The 17,363-nt window shown below is 45.4% G+C and overlaps 1 protein-coding gene across 10 annotated transcripts in view; it reads right to left on the reverse strand.

The window, feature by feature from the left end:
* Window positions 1–17,363, reverse strand: part of ADD1 (adducin 1) — an 87,548-nt gene that overhangs the window by 14,186 nt on the left and 55,999 nt on the right. For 6 of the 10 annotated variants that reach the window (XM_019453832.2, XM_019453835.2, XM_019453837.2 and 3 more), the window contains exons 5-10: window positions 10,357–10,437; window positions 9,965–10,114; window positions 8,107–8,250; window positions 7,902–8,000; window positions 7,006–7,182; window positions 1,813–2,157 (exon numbers count right to left, since the gene is read on the reverse strand). In XM_019453832.2, coding sequence (XP_019309377.1) covers window positions 1,813–2,157; window positions 7,006–7,182; window positions 7,902–8,000; window positions 8,107–8,250; window positions 9,965–10,114; window positions 10,357–10,437 — 996 coding nt within the window. The remainder of the gene's footprint in view (window positions 1–1,812; window positions 2,158–7,005; window positions 7,183–7,901; window positions 8,001–8,106; window positions 8,251–9,964; window positions 10,115–10,356; window positions 10,438–17,363) is intronic. The other 4 variants (XM_019453834.2, XM_019453836.2, XM_019453838.2 and 1 more) reach the window with 1 other exon arrangement.

The raw sequence follows: 17,363 nt of genomic DNA on the forward strand, positions 1-17,363 counted from the left end.
AGCGCTTCATGAGTTTTTATCAGAAGGCTGTTTTAGATATCAGTGCATAGCATCAGCACACCGCGCCTTTCACATTTTGTCTTTATTTTTGGATCTCCAATCACACACGAGATTTTCAATCAAATTCTAATTCTGAGGCATGGGTGGGCACTGAACATTAAAACAAGGCCAGCAATGTGACGCCTTTGAGAGTATTTTCAGGAGGCAGTAAGATGGCCATAAACCGTAAGACTTTAAAGAAAGCAACAGACTGGCAAATGCTTATTAGCTGCTGCGGAGGGAAGTGTGGGATGGGCATGAGCTGTGAGGTACTCACTGACAGTTATCTTCTCAGATAAAAATAACTCCAGCTTTTTATTAAAAATAAGTTTTAGTCAAAACATTAAAGCAATAACCTTGGAAGCGTGAACACGTTTGAAACTTGAGAACAGTTACTGTAAGTTAACATACCAACCTGGGAACACTGCATGGCATGCCCAATACTCCGGAGCAGTAGGAAACAAATTTAAGTGCTGAACAAGGTCTCCCCTTCAATGTGCACACTGACTAAAACACGCAAAGTGATTTCATATTGTTTCAAGACAATAGCAAATAAAGCTCAAAGCTGAGGCTACACATGTGCTTAGAAAAACTTCATCACGGCAACTCAGCACTATGTACGTATATCCTCAGCAGGAAGGTGGTTTTTAGGCCCACGCCCTTTAACAAGTAAAATAAATAAAAACAAAACAGCTGAAACTGGGGAGAAGAAACGAGGGAGAGGAAGAGGAGGCGGGAGGAGAGAGGAGAGACGGGCTCCACGTGACGAGTCTGCTCAGGAGCACAGAGGCTCGCGCACCAGAACCACCTGGGGAAGACAGAACTGCCTTCTTTGGAATAAATCTATAAAGTAAGAACACTGTTATTACGGGAACAGGAGGCCCCGCATGCTTGCTCGGGGCACACCGTGTCAGGCCATCCGACCTCACGGGTCACCTGCGTGCCTGCCCCGGCCGCTCCAGGGGCCCCCTCTGTGTGGCACAGGAGCCGCCGAACTGTCAGAGGCTGGGTTACCGGACAGTGAAGACCGGTCTTCACAGGACGTGAGCACCAAGACAGCCAAGTGTCTTTGAGGGCCGTGTCTGTGATTACGGAAACAAAGCGCGCCTCGCAGGGTCTGTCGCTGGTGCCTGCAGATGGCCTGCGCCGCACTTGGGTCATGCCACACCCAGCAGGAGCCACAGGACTCACCACTACGGCCGTCTACTCACATGCAACAGTCCATGCAGAAGGTAGCTGGCTTAGAGCATTCGGAGGCTTTGGGACAGCAAGCAGGGAACGAGACCAACAAGAAAGGACGAGGTCAGCTGGGAAAATGCCCGTGAGACACCAGGGAAAACTGCTTAAGAAAACACTGAAGCCTTTAAAGAACAGACTGCAGTCTGGCGATGACAACACTCAAGTAACAGGTTATGACTGAACTACCTTTCCGTGCATGAAGCATTAGGATTCCTTGAACATAATTTGAATTAAATGTCAGCTCCAACTTTTAGATTAATATGTGTAAGTTACTTAGTATTTTCGCTACGCACAGAGTTAGGTGATGTGGGGGTTACTGAAGAAGTGCTGCGTATCTTAAGCAGTTTCAAGCAGACAGTATTACTTGAATTATAGCTAATGCATACGGCAGGTCCGGTTTGGGCTAAAGAAGGTTAAGGAGGAAGGTTTGCTCGAAATCCAGGTCAGAAAGGCTAGATTCCCAAAGCCTCCGAAGCCCCAGCTACCCAACTTGCTCTACATCATCTAACTATGAACAGTAAGGTAGGCACAGACCAAGCAGTTGGTAATACAGCTTGGCACGCAGACACCGGACGAGAGAGACTGCAGCAAGGGTTTCACGTGATCGTGTGTAATGTTCGTCCACACCTTAGTCTTCGACTTGGGACTGCTTCCGTTCTGCCCTTCCTCAGAAGCATCGTCACCCCGGCCAGAGTTCAGCCATCTTGTCTTCTCTCGCTGCTGCTTCTGAAAACTGTGTCTGAGAGGGGAGCCAGTGCCCGGATCCCCGTCACTAGCAAAGGAGTACCCTGTGACACTCGCAGGAACCTCCACATCGCTGTACTTTTTAGATTTCTCTCTCAGAGCAGGGTATCGGTAAGGGTAGCCAGTTCTGTAACCCTAGGGTCCAAAGAGAATGAAAGACCGTCAATATGCCAGATCTCACAACAGTTTCACTTTGGGGAATTGCGTGGAAATACCTACAAAAGCTGGACAGGCACGCACGCGACAACTCCGCACTCCCAGATACGTGCCGACAGAGACGCACAAACATTCACCAAAATCCTGACCGCAGATTAGACAAAGCCAGCAACACCAGAATGGGCAAACTGCAGCATCCACGCAACGGACTAGGGGGCCGGATTCAGAGCAAATGCTCCATCCCCAGGTGCAACATTAGGATGAACCTCACAAATGTGCTGCTGAGTCAAAGAAACCACATGCGAGAGAACACTATTCCACTCATCACTTATTAAAAGTACAAAAAGAAGCACCTGAAAGGGTACAGGGGATTCTGAGGTGCTGTTTTGTCATCACGGCTGCTGTTGTTTTCAATAGGCTCCACGCCCAACGGGGGGCTTGAACTCATAACCCTGAGATCAAGAGTCACGTGCTCTACCGACTGAGCCAGCCAGGCCCCCCACCGTGCTACTGTTTTTTGATCTGGATACTGGTTCTACAGTGTGTTCAGTTTCTAAAAAATTTTTTAATGTTTACTTATTTTGAGAACGAGAACGAGTGCATGTGTGTAAACGGGGGAGGGGCAGAGGGAGAGAGAATCCCAAGCAGGCTCCGCACGGTCGGCGCAGAGCCCTATATGGGGCTCGAACTCAGGAACCATGAGATCTGACCTGAGACAAAATCAAGAGTCAGACACTTAACTAACTGAGGCACTGAGGTGCTCCCAGTTTTTAAAAATTACTAAACTGAATACTAATAAACTGAATACTTAAATGGGCTTACTTGCTGCCGTCTACAGTAAAGATCGTATTAAACAACGTACTTAATTTTTTTCTTTTTTTTTCTTTTTTCTTACCTTTTAAGATAAAGTTTAGATAAGATACCGTAATAATCTTTGGGGAAGGCCAAACAAGTACACCTCGTGAAACCTGGTTCTTTCTTTGAATGTAACAATCTTCGAGATCAACCTTCAATTCTGCCTCATGACCACTTACTAGGCTTTAAGGCCGGGGCCCCAGTAGTTCACACCTCTGTAATCGCTGCAATAGCACTTAGCCCACGTGCTGGCCCGACCTGTCTGCCAATCCCCACAGACGATCTCTCCAAGGCAAGGAGGATGTGTTCCCCATCCCTCCAACCCAGTGCATAGCAGCTGGTGGGTGTGGCAGACGGACTCTCTGGTGCCCGCCCCCCCACCATGGTCCCCACCTGCTGTGATGCCCTCCCTCCTGGAGCGTGGGCAGGACCTGACTTGCTTCTAACCCATGGAATTTGGCAAAGGTGATGCGGGATGTACTACATAGGAGGCTGGCACCCATCTTGAGTCTTTTATCCACTGCTAGCTCTAAAGAAGCGAGCCGCCATGACTCCTACAGCGGGAAGAAAAATGAATTCTGTCCACAGAATTCTATCTGGAGCTCAGAAGTGGGTTCTGCCCCACTGAGCCTTCTGATGGGAACCAGTCCCGGCCACCACCTTGTGAGACCCTAGGCCAAGGACCTGGCTCAGTTTGCTCCTGACTCGCCGTTTCACGTCTGGACCGAGTCACTCACAGCACCTTCACCATAAAGGACAGGAGAATAAGGGCTGTCACATTAGAGGGGCCCCGGCCTGTGTCCTGCTTGCTGAGGTGCTTTAGAATCATTCACATTTCTCCCAATTCAGGAATTCTCTCCCTTCTGGATGCTTCTCTTCTTTGGGAGACCACTGGCATACCAACATCCCTTTACTACATTAAAAAAAGGGTGGTGGCAATTCTGAAACGCAGTCCTCAGTGGTCGTTTTCCCACCACCATCCTCAAGAAGATCGGTAAATGTCTACGCTGCAGTTTTTCCATTGATGAGCATGCTTTGTTGAGGAACAATAAAAGATAATGGCTCCACTGTAAAAAGGCTATCTTCAGAAAAATACAGTTCTTGTTAACTCAAGTTTCCTCTCGCTGAGGGAGCCAAGACTCCTGAGTAGTCTCCATGACTGAAGGATAAACCACCAGAACTTTGCCAAATTTTATCCTCAGAGGGTATGGTTTTATTCTTTAATCTTCCCCTTTAAATGCTGTCAAGCCAAAACTAGAGGCAATACTAGGACCTCACACCTACTGTGTGGCTTATCGATACACATATGGATTCCTTCCTTCTTTGAAGATCTAGAATTAGATCTTCACGTGTGGGAAGCAATCAGCATCTCTTCTGTGTACGTTAAAATAGTTCTTACAGTATGAGAATCTTCAACTATTGTCTACCCTACTCAATTACTGGCAAACATATATGGTTAGTCAGAATGCTAAGTTAAGGGGCACCTGGATGGCTCAGTCAGTTAAGCATTCGACTCTTGGTTTCGGCTCAGGTCACAATCTCATGGTTTTGTGGGTTTGAGCCCCACACTGGGCTCTGTGCTAACAGCACGGAGCCTGATTGGTATTTCTCTCTCTCTCTCTCTCTCTCTCTCTCTCTCTCTCTCGTTCTCTGCCCCTTCCCTGCTCATGCTCTCTCTCAAAAATAAATAAATAAACATTAAAAAAAAAGAATACTAAGTTAAAACATGGACCGTAATGATAATTATTATTTCTTACAAATTACACAGCCTTCTAATATCAAAATGACAATAACAACCTGTGCACATCAGGGACACTGAATACCAAAAGCCCTGCAATGAGCACTTCACTTATTCATCTTTTGTCCTTTCTCTCCCTCCTCTATCACATTAAGAGTTATTGCCTGATTTTGATTTCTCTCTCTCTCCACCTTCTAGAATGCACTGAGGACACAAGACGTGGTGGGCTGGTATTCTCGATTCTTGGTCCTCTCTTCTGATTGTTACCTGACTTCCAAGTAAAGAGCAGTGAAACCAGAGCAACGGCCAGGAGGAAAGAAGAGAGGTTGTAAGACAGGGTGCCCCAGCGCTCCTTGCCTCGTGGGGCCCCTTGGGGGTATCTGCCTCCCAGTACTGACACCTGGGACACCACTGGCTCCTGCCACCTAACTCCAGCTGCTTCTTCCACGTTCTTAGTGCGCCTCACTCCTCCCCCTGCTTCCCGAGACCAGTCCCGGCCCATGCCCTATGTCTCTGCCTCCACAGCTCTCCTTGTGCTCTGTCAGGACCCAGATCACAGATGCATGGCCACATGTGGGATCTGTTTGTCCACCTCCCCGGGTAGGTCATGAACTCCTTGTGTCCTGTTAATGGCTCCTGGCTCAATAGTAGATGGTCAGTAAATGCAATCCCCCTGTACAGGGCAAATGAATTCAGAAGTTATAGAAGATTCTGCCTTCTGTGTTCATTCCCCCCTGACTAATCAAATCCAGCCCCTGAGGACACTTAGCACCCCTGAATCAGATCCATGAATTCTTTGTGTTCCAACACCTTCAAGAAAGTTAAGCTTCCCGCCTTCCGAAGCCACCCCTCCCCTGTGTGACCTGGTCCAATAGTCGGGACTCTCTCCTGCTAGGCTAAAATGCACCCCGCTGGCCCTGGAGATGCTATCTAGGGTGCCCAGCATGGCCACAGCAACACATGGGGACTCCAGCCCTTCTGGAGGCTTCTCAATCCCACACTCCTGGGACAGGTCCTTGTGTCTATACCACCTGAGGTCATGTGGAAAGAGGATGGACTCTCCCGAATTCCATCTAAACAGCGTGACACCGCAGCAGGCACAGAGCCCAACGTCTCTATGAGACAGAGTCCTTCGTCTTATAACACCTTGACCTAAATATTTAAAGAACCTGCTCATACCAGACAAGTGCCTGGAAGGCACGTCCCCACCCCCTACACCTACTGTAGTGTCTTCAGTCACGCACACACCTTCCTTCTCCCAACTCGGCCTACCACAATTTTACCTACTCTCCAAGATCACTTCCAAGTGCCATCCACATCAAGTTTTCTCCCTGATGCTTGCAAATGGATGAGATCCCTCACTGAACCCTCTAACACAGACCACATCCTGCTGGTAACATCAGAACATCCTTATTATGCTTAATACACCATGTCCAGCTTCCGTGTTGTGCTAGGCTCCGTGTCCCTGCAATTTGGAGGAAGGGGTCTCCCCAACACAGTAAATCAGCAGCAAATGTCTGTGAAACATAATAATCAGGCCCCACGTAGCTAGAACTTACATTAAAACAAAAGACAAAGCACATGGCTAGCAGATGTAGAAGGCACCCCCAGATGGCTTGCTTGTGGGAGGATGGGCACCGAGCTGGCTGCTACTCTAGGAGCAAGTTACCCAGCAGCCTACTTCCTTTATTTTTAAGTTATTTTCATTTTTATTTTTGAGAGAGAGAAAGAACATGAGTGGGGGAGGGACTGACAGAGAGAGAGAGAGACAGACAGAGAGAGAGAGAGAGAGAGAGAGAGAGAGAGAGAGAGAGAATCCTAAGTGGGCTCTACACTGTCAGCAGAGAGCCCAACTCAGCGCTCAAACTCACGAACCGGCAGATCATGACCTGAGCTGACATCAAGAGTCGGACACTCAACCGACTGAACCACCAGGCACCCCAACCCAGGAGCCTACTTCAGAGCAGGGCATTCTCTGTGCTCTTGTCCCCACATAGTCCAGTGTGATTACCTTTAAACAACAAAAGAAGACAAGAAACCCTCACTTCTGTATTTTGCCGTGATTTAGCTTAGAAGTTATATTGCCCGGTGCTTCTTCATGATTTTTGAGGGTGAAGGCACTCAGATAGATACTGCATGAAGACAGTTTCACGCCATTTCACTTGCTATAAAAACACGAACGCTTCTGCTTTCAGAACAAAAGCTTTACCATCAGGTGGTAGCAACATTCTTACCAGATTATCGAGCATCCGCATCAGAGCTTCGAACTCCTGCTCACCAATCTGCCACTTGGGAGGTGAGCTGGTACCCTCCCCTGCCGGGGACCCTGGGGAACGGGACTTGGCTTTGTACTTGCCAGGATCCAGGAGGACTAAGTTGTCTGGCCCTCCTGCACTGGCCAGAGTCCGAACCTTTTCCAAAACAAGCAAACAGTAGTTTGAGTTCGTTACTGAGGGCAGAAGGAGCAGACGACTACAAGAGATCACTGAAACAGAAATGTACGTTTCAAAAGAAACCAAGTCATCAGAGTGTAAGAATAAACATGGAGGATGGACAGCAACAGATATTCACACACAAGGTTATTTTCAGAAGCTCGTCTTTAGCATGACAAAGATACTGAGCACTCATGCTTGGAGGAGAAATGGGGAAGCAGAGCACCTTTGAAGACCGTATGAGGAGCCTGGGGACTGCAGTACTGCCTTGAACGTAAGTCAAGGTAACATGCAGAGTGCAGACTTGGGGTTGAGCAGACCTGGCTCAGCGGCGCTCACAGACACGGGCCGGGGGCAAGGCTCTGCCTCCCTGCACGTGCTTTTTCACAAACAGTGCTGTGAGGGGCAAGTGAAAGAACATGGAGTAACATCTAGGAAGCGCCCGATGCCGGGTGCTCCGTAATGGTGGCGACTGACGTATTTGAGTAATAAAAAACTAGAAATGAAAGCCCGGTAATCATTTGTAAGTTTCAGCCAGTGAAATGGCATTTGCTCTGGTCGATTTCCAAATCTATGAGCTCATCTTTGGCAAAGAGATTACACAAAGACTCATTCCTACAAAACAAGTACCAAGACTCTATGAAAACGCGGCAAACACCCAGATAAGCTGCAGACCGAACAGAGTGGCCACCACCCACCTGGATCTCGCACGCGACCACAAGGTTGTGGATGTAGTAGAAAGCCTCCTCAACGCTCTCTCCGACGGATACGAGCCCGTGGTTCCGCAGAATAAGAACCTGAGCAAGAAACATGAAAGCCCTAAGGAACGAGGCAAGAAGACTGACGCTTTAACTTTTTCTTCTTCCCTCTATAATTTAAAGACCACATTAGATGCCCACTGACCTTGCTTTTAGGCCCCAGATTTTTCTGAATTAATACTTTTTCCTCCTCATCAACCAGAATCCCATGATAATCATGATAAGCTACTTCTCCAAGGGAAAGTGCCTCCGGGGAGATCGGCAAGAGGCCACATTTCATCGCAGAGACCTAGAGAACACGCAGTCACCATGAATGAAGGGAAATCAAGGGTCACACGTTGATGACATGGCACATGCTTTCCTCAAAGAAATAAACAGGGGGACAGATTTTATTTTGTTACCTTCTGAGAAATAAATGAACCTATGAACTTAGGATGAACTTTAACTTCTGGGGCTTGCTAGTGATGTGCACTTAAAATTCCTAATGCCAAGCGAGCTCAGGTTTCAGGGTAAGATGACCCTGGCCCTAACGCAAGGACCGACCATTGCTTCCCCTGAGTGAATCGGGACACTGCAAAGAGCCGTTCTGATACACTTTTCATCTCAGGTCGTAGGTGAACCAAAACCAGAAATTTACATAAAAGCAAATTTCTGAAGTTTAGGATAATTATGCTGTAAAATTTCTATTTAAGTAGAAAAAATCGTAAGCATTCATATAGCCCTTCAGTTTCCTTAAATTTCCCAAACTGACTTCAGAATGTGCTAATTTTGAAGGTTTTCTACCAAGATGAAAGAACAGTTTCCAAAGATTCAAATAGTGTCTAGAGGTGGGTGCAACGATGCCACATACAAGTTCACCTAAAAAGACACCACAATAAAAAAGGCTATACAGCATTAAATTCCTTTCACAGCCTTCTTGTAAGAATTTCCTTACCAAGTGAAGTGATTTGGTAAGTTTTAAAACATATCACATGGTAAACTGTTTGGAACCATATTCTCAAAGGGACCTCAAATAGTTCCTTAAAATGCATGTGGTTGGGAGTGCATGCATCTTTTTACAAAAAAAAACTTCAGAAAAGGATAGATCTAACGAAACTCTTCTGTTCACATCTAGAACCACATGTTCAAAGTAAAATAAACTAGATAGGTCTAACACGCATCAAAACAATCCAATAGGCGTGACATTAAAACATCATATAATTCCACATTACTGAATCCATGTGTGGTACAAATAAGCCCACAAAGTCATTAAAGAATAAAATGGCTGATAAAAAGCCAATTCTAGATAGTTGTAGTATTTCACTGTCACATGACCGTCCCAAAAACCGGAATGGGCATTTTCATACTGGGAGGTCTGGGCTGTCGGCACCAGAAAGGCCAGGGCTCAGTGACTGGGCAGGGGCAGGCTTTGGGAAAGTTCTAGGCTCCGAGGCCAGTCTCCTAACAGCCTACAATGTCTGTGCCTTCCTTCCTCTTGCAATAGCCATTCCTCCTCTCCTCTCACGACCCAGCCCTGCTCTTGCTGGCTCCAGACAGAACATCTACGGGTTTCCAGGCCTCAACCTCTCGCTGTCTCACCTGGCTCCTCCCCACAGCCCATCAGTGGGCTCAGGTCTCCTGCCTCCAGCTGATCCTTTCTGAGTCCACAGCCTCCTCCTGCGGCCTGCCTGAGCCCCTCCCTCCCACCCCTCTTCTCCAACAAGGTGTCTCTGCAGTCTTCACTTACACTGAAATCTGACCTCACCCTCAATACACTATGATTTGCTAACTGTCAAGTCTAACGGACACTTTCGCTCACACAGGTTTTCCAAAACTGGATAGTATACGGACCCCTTAGAAGAAGAAAAAATTCTTTTAAGATAGTCAAACTTAGGAAAAAACCTTCACTCCAACAAAATTAGGTTTATTGACTTGCCTCAAAAGAGGGCAGCTGTGAGTAAACGTGGCGTGCCTTTCACTAAACAGCTTTCAAATGTAAGCTGCCACCAGGGCAACGCACTCACCGCGGCCCCTGCTGGCGTGTGAATATGGACCACGCACTTCACATCTGGCCTTGCAGCATAAATTGCAGAATGTAATGTAAAGCCGGCCTGATTTACTCCCAGGTTAGTGCTCCCGCGATCTACCACATCTCCTTGAAAATTGATTTTAACCTGAAAATAAGCAAATCAAAATTTTCAATGTCAAGAGGATTTCAAATTACCCTTACTAGGTATTATTTAAACCAAAGTTTAAAGTGTGTATAACTAGTTCTAAAGTTTTTCTCAGAGTTAGTCACACAAAACATAAACTTCGTCCCCTTTCTTGGGTTTTATATGTCTCGTGGGGTTAGGTGTTTCATGATCTAATACGACCTAAACACACATAACCCCCAAGAGGAAAAGGATATTCTTACCAAACTGGACGCGGTCACTTCACTGTAGAGAAGTCCAAAGGGAACGATGAGGAAATGTTCCTGCTCAGAGCTCACTCTGGTCTGTAAGGAAAATTACCGAAAGGAATTACTCACACAGACTCACTCTGGTCTGTAAGGAAAATTAGCTCAAAAATAACAATTGGAATGATCTGCCTCTCTTTCCACCCACAAACACACAGGCTTGTGTGCATTCAGTGAGCTACACAGGAAAGCACATTAAGTACAGCATCTGTCACGAAGCTATGAGGCACCGGAAGCTTTGTATCATTACGCTGTAGTAACTTATCAGGTGCATGAAGTGCATCTTGGTCACACTCATGACAATTAACTTTATAGGGAAAACACCTGGTGGCTACCAAACCAGCATCACAGGCCAGAAGGTGGCATCCCGGAGGCATATACTAGTGAAAGCCAAAACTTTCTGGTCCTCAAAACCTGCAGGATAATGAACGATCATAAAAATCACAAACAACAGAGACCTCCTCCTTACCGCTAATGAAGGATTTCAGAAAGTTTCTACACATGATCGTGCCCCTGGTGGGTCTGCCCCTTCTTTCACTGCTTTCTGTCCACAATTCGTTCAACGTGTACCTGTGCTAGATACTAGTGACAACAGGAAAAGAAGAGTCCTGCCCATTTTTAGGATGATTCTGGGAGAACTCAAACGATTCCCCGAAGCCATTCGGTTGGGACGCACTCACTGCTGGTCTAAGAACTGCAAAGAGGGCCAGGCAGGCAGAGCGCAGCATCTGTGGGAAAGGACTTAGGGTGTTTAGTACAACTTCCTAACCAGCACAGTGACTTCCATAGTGGTCCAAACAGATGCACACCCGGGGCCTGCCGGGGCAGGTGTACTGAGAGGGGGGCGCCCACCACATCCTCACTGGGCCTCATTTCTTCATTCAGCAAACAGCCACCCACGGGGGCGGGGACCGAGCCAGAAGTGAAGAAAGACCTGATCATCAAAACGTCCTTACTCACACAGCAGAAATTTGTCTTCCTGAACTTCTCTTCACTCTTCCTAGCGTGCAACACAGAACAAACTCAGTCCCCTATTTGTACAATTTAGCTCTCAGATACAGGGAAACGACCCTCCTGCTCCTGTCACCTTCATGCGAAACTCACCTGATTCCCTCAGGATGACATCATACGGAGCCACAATCAGGTAAGACCTTAGTTAAGATCTCAGCTCTGCCAAGTATGGTCTGTGCTGCTCTGGGGACCCTGCTCTCCTGGCCTCCTTGTCCATAAATAGGGGATGATAAGGGCTGGTACTCACAATAAATAATCAGTACATGGCATCTCCCCACGATTACTATTACTAGCGGTAACAGGATCAACGGCAGTAAATCATGACCATGAATGAGCCTATTCTATATCCACCTCCAAGATATCCACTCTCTTTAAATCCCCATTACCCTAGTCCCTGCTCTCTTTGCGTTTCAAAAATGCACACGTGATTTCCATTCTTCCCGAAAATATTTTCCCATTAATGGTGAGTTCGCTAGGCTTATATCTAAAGTCGGTTCTTGTACTTTAAAAAGCATGCACCTTTTTAACTGTCTACAACAAAACCACACAATTCCCCCAATTTCCAAGTTGGGCCAAAACAAAAAACATAAAGCAGACTATTGCTTTGTGTATTTACTACCGGTTAGAATGAAAAATAAGGAAAAATTAAATGTCAGATATTTTTACTTACATTAAAAGTTTTCTCTTGCAACATCATATAGAGTATTTAGAAGGCACATGAGTACAAAAGGCACTTAAGTACAAAAAAATCAAACACCCGTGTATCTTTCAACCAACTTCAGAACAGAGGAAGCGTAGTATCCTGGAAGCCCCGTGTCCCTTCCCCCAACTCCCAAAAGTAACCACTAACTTGAATTATGTGTTAGGCATCTTCTTCCTTTTCTTTACAGTTTTATCTTCTATATTTCTATCCCTCACCAATATACTGTTTCATTTTTATCTGCTTATGAACTTCAACTAATTGGAATCATACCGTATTTTCTTTGCAGTGACATTTTTTTTCCTCAACAGTATTTCTGAGATTCCTCCAGACAACGACAGACGAGCCTATCATGTGTTCACTTCCATTGCTGTGGAGTGTCCACTGGTGAGCATACGATTGATGTATCCACTCTTCTGTCAATGGCCAGGATTCCCATTTTGCTACTAAAAACGCTGTGAACATTCTTGCACCTGCCTCCTAGCATCCGTGGTCAAATTTCTCCAGAGCGACACCGAATTACCTTCAGAGAGCCTAATTAAATAGACGCTCCTGCCAGTAATGTGCGGTGGGTCTGTGCTTCTACTATTCTCTTCTTTAAAAATGAAAATCTAATGTCTGTGATATGGTATTCCATTGTGGTTTTAATTTATAATTTCCTGGTTAGTAATGAGTTGAGCAACTTTTCACATTTTTATGAGCCATCTTATTTCCCCTTCTGTGAAATTCCTTTCTTGTCTTTTGGTCACAAAATGACCATACTGGTTTGTCCTTTTCATACTCATAGTTCTTTATCTTTTCTAGATACTAATTGTTTGTTGGTTACCTGTAAGGCAAAATCTTCCAGGTTGTAGGTTTTCTTTCTTCACACTCTCTGATTTTTGTCCCAAGTTTATTTATTTTTTTGTAGTAATCTGTACCCCCCAACATGGGTTCTGAGCTCACAACCCCAAGATCAAGAGTCACATGCTCTTTCAACTGAGCCAGCCAGGCACCCCTATTTTTACTCTCTTTATGGCATCTTTTAATGATAAGAAATTTGTTCATTTTAAAGTAGTCAAATTTACCCATCTTTTCTTTTATAATAGGTGCTTTTGTGTCTTAAGACCTCTTTCCTTAGGTCAGAAGTTAAAGGTCAATGGCACGCCTGGGTGGCTCTGTCAGTTAAGTGTCCAACTTTGGCTCAGGTCATGAACTCACAGTTGGTGAGTTCAAGCCCCGCATCGGGCTCTATGCTGACAGCTCAGAGCCTGGAACCTGCTTCGGATTCTGTGTCTCCCTCTCTCTCTGTTCCTCCCCTGCTCGCCGGCTCTCTCTCTCTCTCTGCCAAAAGTAAAGATTTTAAAAAATTAAAAAATAAATAATTAAGAAGTTAAAGGTCAATGATTTTTGCCTATATTGATCCAAAAAAAATTTTTTTTTTTTTTTAGTATTTATTTATTTTTGAGACAGAGCGTGAGTGGGGGAGGAGCAGAGAGAGAGGGAGACACAGAATCTTAAGCAGGCTCCAGACTCCAAGCTGTCGGCACAGAGCCTGACATGGGGCTCAAACTCATGGACTGCGAGATCATGACCTGAGCACAAGTCAGACTCTCAACCAACTAACTGAGCCACCCAGGCACCCCCATTCTAAAATTTTTAAAGTGTTACCTCTCACATTTAATTCTGAATTCATTGGAATTCCTTTGTGGGTATAAACATATAAGGTGGGAATCCAATGCAACTTTCCAATTTCAATTTTTCACTCCAACTGTGCCAGCACCAATTACTGCCTAGTGCACCCTTCCCATGCTGCTCTGCAACGCAGACTCTTTTGTGCCTCTGATTTCAATAAATGAGATCCAGCTCTGGGCTCGGTTCTGTCCCACTGGTCTGTCTCTTCCTTTGCCCAAAACACACTATTTTAATTAGTATCACTTTTACAAATTCAGTTAATAGGAAAAAACTCTCACTTAGTTCATCTTAGCCATTCTTGGACTTCCGTCTTCCCTATAAACTTTACAAGCATACTATCAGGTTCCACATTAAAAAACTATTACATACCATTTTTTTTTTTTCAACGTTTTTTATTTATTTTTGGGACAGAGAGAGACAGAGCATGAACGGGGGAGGGGCAGAGAGAGAGGGAGACACAGAATCGGAAACAGGCTCCAGGCTCCGAGCCATCAGCCCAGAGCCTGACGCGGGGCTCGAACTCACGGACCGCGAGATCGTGACCTGGCTGAAGTCGGACGCTTAACCGACTGCGCCACCCAGGCGCCCCAACATACCATTTTTTAATGACTTCTTGTTTCCTGGTCTCTATGGCATAATTCATAGTTATAAACAGTATACATTTTATAGTCCCTCTTTTGTAATAACTATTTTTCATTTTTTCCACATGGTCTATATAAGCATTTTTCATAGTATGTAACGTTCCCTCAAACTGATGTTGAGTAACTGGGGCATTTTCCACCTACCATTGGATATTCAGACTCAAATTTTATTATTATAAATAATGCTATCACTTTTTCTTCTTTGACTTATTTCGTTAACATGTATTTCCAAGAGTGAGCCTAATAAATCTACATATTTTAATGGAAAAAGCTTAAAATATGATTTTCTGAGTCTGAAGCAAAAAAAGGAAAAAGTGCTGGGACACCTGGGTAGCTTAGTCAGTTAAGCATCTCTGACTTCGGCTCAGGTCATGATCTGTGGTTCATGAGTTCAAGCCCTACATTGGGCTCTGTGCTGACAGCTCAGAGCCTGGAGCCTGCTTCGGATTCTGTGTCTTCCTCTCTCTGCCCCTCCCCTTGCTTGCATTTGGTCTCTCTCTCTCTCAAAAACAAACATTAATTTAAAAAAAAAAAAAGAAAGAAAAGGTGCTAAATACAGATGTAAAGTGAAAAAAGAGTGAAGGATATTTCCACGTAAGTTTGTTTTTATTTTTTTTAAGTAGGCTTCACACCCAGCACAGAGCCCAATGCAGGGCTTGAACTCAGGACCCAGAGATCAAGACCAGAGCTGAGAGCAAGAATCCGACACGGGGCACCTGGGTGGCTCAGTCAGTTGAGCGTCTGACTCTTGATTTTGGCTCAGATCAGGATCTCACGGCTCATGAGTTCAAGCCCCACTGCCAGCGCAGAGTCTGCTTGGGATTCTCTGTCTCTCTCCCCTCCCCTGACTTGTGCTCTCTCTCAAAAATGAATATTTAAAAAAAAAAAAAAAAAAAAAAAAAGTCTAACACTTAACTGGCTGAGCCACCCAGGTGCCCCTCCAAGTAAGGTTTCTGGTGTCTAAGAGACTGGCGTTACCCTCACTGAGACTGACTACTCATGTCACAAATTTTAAGGTCACTCACTGAAAACCAAATACACCCAACTCAGTATCTCTGGCAAAGATCCATATCATGTCCCAGAAGCACAGTGTACTGGTCACAAGGTGGGCTCAGACCACCACCTGAGGTTTACAATTCCCTGGAGTCCACATGGAGCTGAACCCAGCACTCCACTGTCACCAGAGGCATTTAGGGACAGAAAGGCCCCAGCTACTGACACCCCCCAAAGCTTCTCTAAACCTAATGCGATCTTAAGACAGAGATCTAATTCAGACAATCATCTCCAATCTCCTAATGCCTGCCAGCACTCTAAATCCCTTCAGCAGAAAATCCCTATGGCCCTCTTTCCCAGAAAGGTCACCATGACCTGTTCGCACTTTCTGGTTGCACTGATAAATATCGTTAGTGTTTCTTTGCTGTTAAGTGTTTATACGGTAACATTTAGATTATAAAACAAAAAATGTATACCACAAGTAGTTAAAATAAACAAAAATAAAACTTTTTCCCTCAAAGATTCTCTAGCTCACAAGATACAGGAAATATTTTGGTGCTTAAAAATCTTTTTTACTCAGTATTAAGGGCCACACAGATCATCTACAGAATAGTAAACATTTAACTAATGTTTTAATTCTGCCAAGTCCTAAATAAAGGGCGGGGGGAGCAATTTCAGCAATTTAAACTTATTTAAATAGCATTCATACCAGGACTACTGGTAAACAGCATTTTAAACACCCCCCCAAAATGTGAAGGTGTTATTAAAGCCAAGGATTACATTTCCTATTACAGCTGTAACATTTTCATGGAACTAATTCTTAGCCGACCACTGAGCATTAAATCTCCGCACAGAGCACTTGGTCAAGCATAATCAGCCTCAGGTGCCAGCAATTTCCATGCAGGCACTAGAAACAGAACTGGCACTTCTGGCAGGTGAAGGGGACCTTCTGACCAAACACCAAAAGGCACCACGGAGTTCCTGTTTGACGTTTTTACTGAGGCCAGATTTCGGTCTGGGGGATTTCACCCTAGAGTTCACTGTATGCCTATTGTACGCCCAGCACGGCTCCTGCTCTTGGGGACACAACAGGAAACACAACAGAGGCACCCTTCAGAGTCAGTGTTCTCATGAGTGGAGATGGATGACAAAAGGCCAAAGTCAAGTATGGATGGTGGGAACTGCTTCGGGGGAAATAAAGCAGGGGCACTAGGGTGGAGGCAGCGTCCTACAGGCACGACAGTGTGGATACAACAGGGCCAGGTCTCCGTTTTGAAAAGCGAACTTTAAGGGCAACAGGGGGAAGAGATGGAGGGGAGAATAACTCGGTGTCTCTGGAAAGATCCACATCACATGCCACAAACACAGTGCACTGGTCACAAAGGTGGGTTCCAGACTGCCACCCTGGAATCCACGCTGGAACTGAACCCAGCACCCCTTACAAGTCCACATGTGCACATCACCCACACGTGTGCTGGGTATAGAGAAAAGGGTAAAACAATTCAAACAGCTGTTAACGCCAGTTGCCTGAAGAAGATAAGAGTATCGGCAGGATTACAACTTCCTCTTCAGACATGCCTGTGAAGTACACTTATTACTATCGGTAGGCACTGTACTAAAAATTTGAAATATTCAACAAAGGAAAATAAATGAAGAAACAGATTGGAACAGTTTAAGAGTCAAGGAAAGATTATCTCTTTGGAAAAGCAAAGAAAAAAATAGAAGGCTGATGGTGCATTAGGAATCTAAGAAGGCAAGAGAGATGAAATTCCAACTGGGAAACAAAGTTTGGCTGCAGGTAGGAAGGAGGTGCTCAGGAGCACAGAATGGGTACAAACATCAGTCAGGCGTTCCCCTTTTCTCTGTGACACACTGTGGTCATTTGATAAGAGAAAAGAGGTCAGGGGCGCCTGGGTGGCTCAATCGGTTGAGTGTCCGACTTCGGC

The sequence above is a fragment of the Panthera pardus genome, unplaced genomic scaffold (assembly GCF_024362965.1).
Source record: "Panthera pardus isolate Hobbes unplaced genomic scaffold, ASM2436296v1 HiC_scaffold_13, whole genome shotgun sequence".
NCBI lineage: Eukaryota > Metazoa > Chordata > Mammalia > Carnivora > Felidae > Panthera > Panthera pardus.